The sequence below is a fragment of the Dysidea avara genome, chromosome 9 (assembly GCF_963678975.1).
Source record: "Dysidea avara chromosome 9, odDysAvar1.4, whole genome shotgun sequence".
In the NCBI taxonomy this organism is placed as follows: domain Eukaryota; kingdom Metazoa; phylum Porifera; class Demospongiae; order Dictyoceratida; family Dysideidae; genus Dysidea; species Dysidea avara.
The window spans coordinates 19,044,958-19,055,659 of NC_089280.1; the positions used below are offsets into that span (position 1 = coordinate 19,044,958).

The 10,702-nt window shown below is 37.9% G+C and overlaps 1 protein-coding gene across 1 annotated transcript; it reads right to left on the minus strand.

Annotated features, from left to right (window-relative positions):
- Positions 1–6,520: 6,520 nt before the first annotated feature.
- LOC136265479 (uncharacterized) lies at positions 6,521–7,458 on the minus strand. The gene is made up of 2 exons (XM_066060357.1): positions 7,403–7,458; positions 6,521–7,321 (listed from the first exon to the last, which is right to left on the minus strand). The coding sequence occupies exons 1-2, from the start codon at positions 7,454–7,456 to the stop codon at positions 6,683–6,685; spliced, it is 693 nt and encodes a 230-aa protein (XP_065916429.1). The 5' UTR covers positions 7,457–7,458; the 3' UTR covers positions 6,521–6,682.
- Positions 7,459–10,702: the final 3,244 nt, after the last annotated feature.

Genomic DNA, 10,702 nt, shown 5'->3' on the forward strand with positions numbered 1-10,702 from the left:
TGCGAGATCGAGATACTCTAATAGAACAGTCACCCTAATAGAGCATTCAACTACGTTTATAACTTACTCCATAATAGAATTATATTGCGTTGCAAGTTATTCTGTAGGGAGTTCAGCTACAAACAGTTAATCTCATAGACAATTCAGCTACAAGCAAGTCACCCTGTAGAGAGTTCAGCTACAAATATGTCGCTGTAGAGATTCAGAACATTATAAGTCACACTGAAGAAAATTCAGTTATAAACAAGTCATCCTGTAGAGACTTCAGCTACAAACAAGTCACTGCGTAGAGGGTTCAGCTACAAAAAAGCTACCCAGTAGAGAGTTCATCTAGATCAGCTACAAACAAGTTACTTTATACAATGTTCAGCTACAAGTAAGTCACTCTGTAGAGAGTTCAGCTACAAAGAAACCACCATGTAAAGAGTTCAACTGCAAACAAATCACCCTGTAGAGAGTTCAGCTATGAACATATCACCCTATAGAGTTCAGCTAGAAAAAGTCATCCTGTAGAGAGATCAGCTAGAAGGATCACCTTGTAGAGAGTTCAACTGCAAATAAATCACCCTGCAGATAGTTCAGCTACAAACAAGTCACCCTGTAGAGAGATCAGCTAGAAGAAGTTACCTTGTAGAGAGTGCGGCTACAAAGAAACCACCATGTAGAGAGTTCAGCTGCAAATAAATCATCTGTAAAGAGTTCAGACAGAAACAAGTTTACCCTGTAGAGAGATCAGCTAGAAACAAGTCACCCTGTAGATAGATCAGCTACAAAGAAACCATCCTGTAGAGAGTTCAATTACAAACAGATAACACTATAGAGAGTTCAGCTAGAAACAAGTCACCGTGTAGAGAGATCAGCTAGAAACAAGTCATCCAGAGATCAGCTAGAAACAAGTCACCGTGTAGAGAGATCAGCTAGAAACAAGTCATCCAGAGATCAGCTAGAAATAAGTCACCCTGCAGAGAGATCAGCTAGAAACAAGTCACCCTGTAGAGAGATCAGCTACAAAGAAACCATCCTGTAGAGAGTTTAGCTACAATCAAGTTACACTATAGAGAGATCTGCTAGAAGCAAATCATCTTGTAGAGAGTTCAGTTGCAAAAAAATCATCCTGTAGAGAGTTCAGCCACCCTGTAGAGAGTTCAGCTAGAACAAGTCACCTTGTAGAGAGTTCAGCTACAAAGAAACCACCATGTAGAGAGTTTAGCTACAAACAAATCATCTGTAGAGAGTTCAGCCAGAAACGAGTTCACCCTGTAGAGAGATCAGCTAGAAATAAGTCACCCTGTAGAGAGATCAGCTACAAAGAAACCATCCTGTAGAGAGTTCAATTACAAACAGATCACCCTATCAGCTAGAAACAAGTCACCGTGTAGAGAGATCAGCTAGAAACAAGTCACCCTGTAGAGAGATCAGCTAGAAACAAGTCACCCTGTAGAGAGATCAGCTAGAAACAAGTCACCCTGTAGAGTGATCAGCTACAAAGAAACCATCCTGTAGAGAGTTCAATTACAAACAGATAACCTTATAAAGAGTTCAGCTAGAAACAAGTCACCGCGTAGAGAGATCAGCTAGAAACAAGTCACCCTGTAGAGAGATCAGCTAGAAACTAGTCACCTTGTAGAGAGATCAGCTACAAAGAAACCATCCTGTAGATATTTCAGCTACAATCAAGTTACACTATAGAGAGATCAGCTAGAAACAAATCATCTTGTAGAGAGTTCAGTTGCAAACAAATCACCCTGTAGAGAGTTCAGCCACCCTGTAGAGAGTTCAGCTAGAATAAGTCACCTTGTAGAGAGTTCAGCTACAAAGAAACCACCAAGTAGAGAATTCAGCTGCAAACAAATCACCCTGTAGATAGTCCAGCTAGAAACAAATCATCCTGTAGAGAGTTCAGCAAGAAATAAATCAACCTGAAAAGAGTTCAGCTACAAACAACAGGGGCGGATCCAGAGTTTGGAAAGAGGGGGGGGCACCTTTCTGAAAAACAGTTTCAGACCAAAAAAAAAAAAAAAAAAGGTCACGACAATAATAGCTAGTTATACTTACCAACTATATCACGTCTGTTATGTAAAATAAAATCCTATTTATAGCTTCATAGGTAAGCTACACTGCCTCATGAACATTGTGACTGCTTTATTAGAGTAATTGACTGCTCTATTAGAGTATCTCGATCTTGTATGCAATTTCTTGAAGGGGGGGGGGGGGGGCATTTGCCCCAAATGCCCCATCCTGGATCCGCCACTGAACAATGAGAGTTTCAACTACAGTTCAGTTATGTAAGAAGTCACCTTATTAACTACAGTATGTGATAATCATCATTCAATGTTAAATATACAAATATTTCATCAGACAAAAGCTATACACACTCCTTTGATCCACAATTCCTGCAGTAAAGAAAAAAACAAGTTAAAACGAAGCATCAAAGCCACATGGCCAGCTTTGTGGCTTGCCATAAGGCCAGGCCAAGTTGATTGACAGTTTATCGTCCGGGATATTTGAAAAAATCATGCGGGCGGGAGGTCATTTTTCATATTTCATAATTTTTTTAACATGGAAAAACATTTAAAAAATAGCTTCACACAGTTGCTAGCTACTTTAACAATGATTTCAGAGCTTATTTGATTACGTCACGGTTAATACTTAGCTATTCGTTTATGCAATCTCCCTTTAGAAATCCATTTATTGAAGGTACTAACAAGACCAGGCTGGGAATAATCGTCACGTTTGTTGCACACACCATGTTTTATATACAAAACGAGTTCAGAAGCGTAAGCAATGATTATCACGTGAGAAATAATGAATTATGAAATTATTGCTCTATTCCTAAAAACCCATGCGGGCGGTGACGATAAACTGTGAATTAATTTGGCCTGGCCTAAAAAAGAAGTGATATCTAAACCAAAACAGCCAAGCTGTAAAAAAAGAGTGCGGCCCCAAAAAAGGCCAAGGTGAAAAAAGATGTGAAATCCAAGGTGGCGGCCAAAACATGGCTGTGATGGTAGGTTAATTGCAAAAATTTTTATTACGACAATTCAGGTGAATTTGGTGCTGAATCCTAGTGGAGGCAACGCAAATTCACCTGAATTGTCGTAATTAAATTTTTTGCCATTAACCTACCATCACAGCCATTTCTTGGCCGCCACCTTGGATTTCACATCTTTTTTCACCTTGGCCTTTTTGGGGGCCACATTCTTTTTTTACAGCTTGGCTGTTTTGGTTTAGATCTTATTTACATATCACTTTTAAAACTGCTTTGTCTATGACAAATCATTGTCTGTAGTGCATTTAAACTACAGAAAGAGAAGCCTGTATTATTGTGGCACTATATACCATTCGAACAGCTTTCCCAACTCATTGAAGCAGGATCGTAAAAATAATTTTAAGATGAATTATTTAGCTATGTAAATATTAATTTGTTCAGGGAATAGCTGAAAAACAGCTTGGCTGATGCTGGCTCCTTGTTGACATAACTATTGTTTTAAAGTAGTTTCTAAATGGAACTATCTAACAACATGTAACAACTAAAATTTTGCATTAGCATTTACCCCTTTAATATGGCTTGCTAATTAAATATATCAAAAATCAATGACTGCACACATTGTTTAAATTGTATACAATAGCAGAACCCTAAAATCACAGCTTATCATTTCTTAAGCCTAGTGATGTTAGCTGTAACCAAACCTAAGAATACTGGTGTTAGTTCTCATGAATCTCCACCTTGATGTCATTAAAAATATATTGTTCATCTGTATTCTCCCTGTACACTTCTAACCACAGGCCTTGATCTGGATAGATGCTTTGAGTAAAACTAACTGGTGAAATTACTCCACTATCACTAGCAATGAAGCATGATCCCCAACGTTGAGATGGTTTGAATGTCATGAGTTGTTCAGGTTCAGTTGATGATTCAGGTCTATTATAGGAAAATCGTGTCCTAGAATCAAGAACATCCTCCATGGTTGCTTGTATTCCTCGACAATATGGAGAATCTCTTAGCTCAAATCCTATTCCATATATTCCATCAGATAGGAAGAACTCAGGATTATTATTATTATTTATTGTATTGTGCAAACCTCAAGAAGAGTGTGGTGCACAAAAGAAACAATAGTACAATTATAATCATAAATAATTACTAATTAATTAATTAAATAGTGTTTAGACCAGCTAGGTTGTGCTTGAATTGTTCAATCTCTGTCAAATTAATCACATGTTTGGGTAAGGAATTCCAAATTTTAATAGCAGACGGAAAGAAGAAAATTTGTAAGAGCCAATCTTTGTCATCGGTATCATAAATCTTTTATTGTGTCCTCTGGTGTGGTAGATGTCAGGGTTAGGAATAAGAAGATGGTCAGCATTTATGTCAACTTGGCAGTTTATGATCTTGTATAACATTGTAGCCTTTTGTTCATTTCTACATCTGGTTAGCGTGGGCCAGCTCAGGTTAGATAACATTTCAGTCACACTTACATATCAGGAATAATTGTAGTTACAAATCTTGCTGCACGCCTTTGAACATTTTCGATGGTATCAATATCTCTGTGTGTGTGGGGTGACCAGAAAGTGCTTGTGTATTCTAATATAGGTTTAACAAGAGCCTTGTAACAATTACTTTTGGTTTGGGGGGGGGGGGGGCACCTGCTTATATTACGTTGTAAAAAGCATTTTACATTATTGGCTTTCTTAGTTATTTAATTGATATGCTCTGACCAGGATAAATTCTTATCAATAGTCACCCCTAAATATTTGGCATGAGTTACTTCCTGTATAGTTTGGTTTTGCAGAGTGTATTGAGCTAATATTGGGCTTTTTGTTGTTGGTAATTCTGAGAAATTTGCATTTTTGTAGATTAAAAGACATTTTCCAATCTAGTGCCCACTGTTCTACTAAAGTGTCGAGGTCTTGCTGTAGTCTGTGGCAGTCATCTTGTGAGTGAATAGTAGTATACAACAGTACATCATCTGCATATAATTTTATTTTGGATGTGATTCTATTAGGCAAGTCATTAATAAAACAAAGAAACAGTAGTGGAGCAAGCACCGTCCCCTGAGGAATGCCAGATGAGAAGTTGCAATATTTACTCAACACGAATCGAACGCTCAAAACGTAGTCTCGCTCGCTCGCTCGAGACTAGCCGAAACATAGCTCTTATCACACGCCTCGGCTTTGATTAATCTGGGTCAGTGGGTCATCCGGGTCAGCAGTAGTGACCCAGTTTCAACGCTGTCCCATAATGCCTTCCATTATATATGTAAATTGAAGCAATGTCATTTTATAGGATTATGATATCAGTGGGTGAGGTGATATTTTTGTGATTAATGCAGTTCTGTGATCCCTACTCAGAATCTCATATATATATATATATATATATATATATATATAATTTCTCATTACACTTGTCATAATATGTATTACTAAGTTACATTCTATACACTGCAAATTGAAGCTGCATGGTTTATTATTGTTATTATTAACACTTTACAGTGACCAGCACTGAAGGTCTGACAGCAACATGTGCTGTAGCCTTCTTAAGATTACCTAACCTAACAATGATTACAAGGGCTGAGACTTAAATGACTTATAGCTAATAAGGTGAAACAGAAAAGGGGCCAAAGTAAGGGGAAAAAAATCCCTCCAGCCACAGGATTCGAACTACAGGTCACCCAATGTCTAGTCGAGGCACACTCAGTCTTCCTCCAGGAGGGATGGATTTTCTTCCTTAAACCTAAGTATTTATTATGTTTGTAGTTTCTGGCCTTGCAATTGGTAATTAAATTTGTAGGCAGCTTTGACTGTAGCCATCCTGAGACTTCGGTATTTGCTGTGTAATAAGTTTTGGTACATGATGGCCAGCAGAACTAGTACATAGCTATACAGTTGTTATAAAAATGTATGTTTTTCATCAAAAGTGCTTATTCTTAATTTTTATGCTGGAGCAGAAATCTCACCTACCAAACCATCATCCGATCATTAGACTAGGTACTAACATCCACCTATGATAATATCCACCAGAAACTGCTCAGTATCCATGCATGCACTGACAGCACTGTGGTAAAAGAAAGATTAAAGCAAGGAGCATTTTCTATCTAAAATAAGCTGGAGAAAACAAGTGTGTCACAACAGCTGTATGGTTTCCAGTATCATTTCAGTCTATACAGGCTGCATGAGTCACCTGTATGTACATTATAGCCACTATCTTGAATTTTATCCTTTCTAGGTAGGGTATAATGAGTATATATAACTACCTGTTGCTAACTGTTTAGAGGGTATGAATTATAACATACAGACACATGTCTTTGTTGCTGTGCAGTTGGTAGGTTGCTATTGTTATTTTTCCAATCACCACCTTAAATTAAAAATAATAAATTGTGTGGGTGCTGCATGACTGCACCACGCTTCCAGGTGGAGTATGTTTTCTACTAAAGATAGCTGTCCTAACTGCTAGAATAATCAAATCATAACCACCATCACACCATGTATGCAGACACTAATCTAACTTGTAGTTACGTATAATATTACTGTATGGCACAACTCCACAAAAAATATTGTATGTATATACTTAAGTACAGAAACAAACTATACGTTCACAGTGTGTAATAAGTTTTCATTGCAGAGTGGTGAATGTCAGCAAAAGCTTGATAAAATAATGTACAGTCAAGTTAGTCCCACACAATAATTAGTTCTCATGAATTTCTATCTTGATGTAAATAAATGTATAGCGTTCACCGCTATCCTCCCTGTATACTTCTAACCAGAGGCCTTGATCAGGGTGGATGCTACGAGTATATTTAACTGGAGAAATCACTCCACTATTAGCTGCAATGAAGCATGATCCCCAACGTTGAGATGGCTTTAAAGTTAGGACTATTTCCTCTGGTAGAATAGAATACTGATGAGGAGAGCCAGAAAAACTGGCTACTGAACTAAGTGTCTCTCCCATTGTGGCTTGCATTCCATTACAAATAGCCCTGTTATCAAGTTCATCTCGCACATCAAATCCTATACCAGTTCTCCCATCAGATAGAAGAAACTTAGGATCACTGTCATAATACTTTTGAGCATTATCTCGCTTTTCATTGTCTAATCCTACTGTTACAACTACTGTGATGTCAGAATAGCTGTAGAGTATACCATTGGGTATTAGTGGTAGCTTGAAGATCCGCTTTCCAGGAGTAGTATCTCCATCAAATTTTAATGCTGTTGACGTGTACTGACTGTACTCAGTAGTAAACTCTGCATTCCCTAATATGTCATATGGAGTATAGAGCTTGTAGAAAGGTATGATCACATTCTTTGCATCATTGGTCCTTACCACCTAAGAAAAGGAAAGCCGTTACTATAGCATTGGACACTCATACATTAATTTTTATTTCTTCAACTACACCTTACTCTATACCTCAGAACTGGTCCCCCAAAAAAGGCAAACTATAAGTACAGCCTCTTGCAGCATTCTTGTACTACTCATTAGATCAGCAACTGTATGCCAGCCCTTATATACACCATCAATTGCAACTGCAGTAGTGTGGCATCTGATAATTGAATAATACACACAAACTACAAGTGGTTCTGCCAAGGTGTGTCTCAACCCATGTAAGTAGATGTACCAAACCAAATTATATAAAGGCTGCAACTAATGATGCATGCTTGCCATGTCTACAGTGCAGTAATGCCATTCAATGTGCTGTTAGCTATATATGTGGTCAGGGTCCCAGAGAAATTAAGGGGCCCAGGGCAAAGAGTTAAAGTGGGGCCCTTGACCCAAGTTGGAAGGTGAAGACCAAAAAAAAAAAAAAAGGTCACAACCTGCTGGCAATGACAATAATTACCCATCACCAACCATATCTCCTTATCTATAAGCTTGCTACACTGCTCCTCTGAAGAATACTGTGACTGCTCTATTAGAGTATTTAGATCTGACTGCTCTATTAGAGTATATCGATCTTTTAAACAGGTATTCAGGGGGCCCTTCATGGGGTCTCCTGGGGCCCCTTTCAGGCTGGGGCCCGGGGCAAAATGCCCCAGTTACCCCCCCCCTGTGGGCGGCCCTGTATGTGGTAGACTATATGCAGGTCATAGATATTGCAGTACATGCATGCATATATAGATTATCAGTCTGGAAATACAGCTCTACCAAGCGTCTATGAATGTGTCTTTCTCATCATGCATGTATAATGTGTATAATAAGCATCCATGGAGTTTAGCTTCAATCAAGGGTGGCCCCAGGAATTTAGTGACTGATTTTCAATCTATTGCTATATGCAAATGTAAATTTAGGGGAGTATGAAGGCAAGATTTTCCAGAAAATTGTGCAATTTGAAATTGAATCTGGTAGCAATATTGACACTTCAAAAATATAACAATTATTATCACTGCTTGAAGTATCTTAGTTTACTACAGTGGTATATCCCCAGTACATGGCAGTGGCGGATCCAGGATGGGGCATTTGGGGCAAATGCCCCCCCCCCCCCCCCCCCCCCCCCTTCAAGAAATTGCATACAAGATCGAGATACTCTAATAGAGCAGTCAATTACTCTAATAAAGCAGTCACAATGTTCATGAGGCAGTGTAGCTTACCTATGAAGCTATAAATAGGATTTTATTTTACATAACAGACGTGATATAGTAGGTAAGGATAACTAGCTATTATTGTCGTGACCTTTTTTTTTTTTTTTTTGGTCTTCAACTGGTTTTCAGTAAGTTTTTTTGGTCTTCAACTGTTTTTCAGAAAGGTGCCCCCCCCCTCTTTCCAAACTCTGGATCCGCCCCTGCATGGAACAGTTAATTGTTTGTTATTTTAGTAGTTTTTCAGTAAACCCGCATTCACTGATGTTTTACTGAGAGTTTAAAACTTAGTAAAATAATTATGTTCCATATACTTAAGTTTACTGACACTTTACTATCAGTATATCTACAGTAAGGCATCTTAACAAATTAGTAAACTAAGAACCTTCAAGCAGTGTATGTTAGGTATAATGTAGGCTGCTTAATTGTGCTTGCTTCTGGTGCAGTATCAGGTGCAGACTAAAGAGTTAAGGGACAGAGCAAATTTGACATTTGAAGCATACAACAGACATGGATGTTGTTCTGGGGGTCTTGGGGCATGCCCCCAGGAAGATTTTCAGACTTTAATACTTTGTTATAAGATTTTGGACTATTTTTTACTGTGTTGGCACAGGTGAATAAAGTAGCTAGCTAGCTACTTACAGTTCTTCAGAGAAATACAAAATGTGGCTGTTCTATTAGAGTGGTTGACTGCTCTATTAGAGTATTTCGATCTGAACTTTTGTACCATTGCAAATCACTGTAAAATATAATTTTAATTACCTGAATACACTTGACCAGTTTCTGGAAACCTCAGAAACCCCCCTAGATCCGCCCCTGAATTCTTAATAGGGATATAAGATTATATTCAACTAAACTACATGTTTACAAGACAGAGTGTTTTATTACACTACAAGTATAGCTACAAGGAAAAATTAAGAATTTTAAGTTTGATTATAGGGAGCAAAGAAATAAAAGGTATAGTGAAACAAGGGAGGTCACCTACACCTGAAGATATAGTGGACATTTAATTCCTATAAGATTAAATGTTCACTACTTCAGGTAGGTACTGGACCAGATATTATTCCAGCATATTTCTTAAAAGAGCTATCAGAGGAACTAGCACCAATTTTAACTCTAATTTTTCAATCATCCTTACACTAAGGGTTTCTACCGGATGACTGGAAGGTTGCAAACATAATTCCCATCTTCAAGAAGGGCAGCCGTACTCAGACTTGCAATTATCGTCCTGTCTCCTTAACGTCAATTTGTAGTAAAATTCTTGAACATATTGTTTACAGCTGTATCTTTTCACATTTAACTAACTGTAACATTCTGGCTGAAGAACAACATGGCTTTCAAGCAGGCAAATCATGTGAAACTCAACTGATAACAACCATAGATGATTTAGTCAACTGCCTCAATGATAATGCACAAATGGACTGCATTTTTCTGGACTTTTCAAAAGCTTTTGATAGAGTTCCACACTCCAGACTATGCAATAAACTATCACATTATGGGATCAGAGGCCCCCTCTTGTCATGGATCAAGCACTATCTTTATAATAGAAGTCAAAAAGTAACAATAGATGGCACAAGTAGCAATTCTTCCATAGTAACATCTGGTGTACCCCAAGGAACTGTTTTAGCCCCCCTCCTTTTTTTATGCTTTGTAAACGATATTCCCCTAAATATAGCCTCCAAAATCAAACTATATGCTGATGATATCTTATTATATTACAAAATCAAAACCAGAGATGATCAAAACGTTCTCCAGGATGACATCAACAGACTGGTCAAATGGTCCAAGGATTGGAAACTTCTGTTTAACTTTAACAAGTGCGAATTTCTTTGCATCACAAACAAACATTCACCATTAACCATAACCTATAGAATGGATGGTACAGCTATAAAACAAGTTTCATCAGTTAGATACCTAGGAATTACCATTAATGAGAGACTGAACTGGTCAGAGCACATCTCCAATATTTCCAAAAAGGCAAGCTCTGTCTTGGGATTTTTGCATAGAAATTTAAAATCCTGTCCACCCCACATCAAGGAATCCTGTTACAAATCCTTAGTTATACCAATTCTAGAATATTCGTGCACAGTTTGGGATCCCCATACTCAAAAAGATATCCTAATGTTGGAAAAGA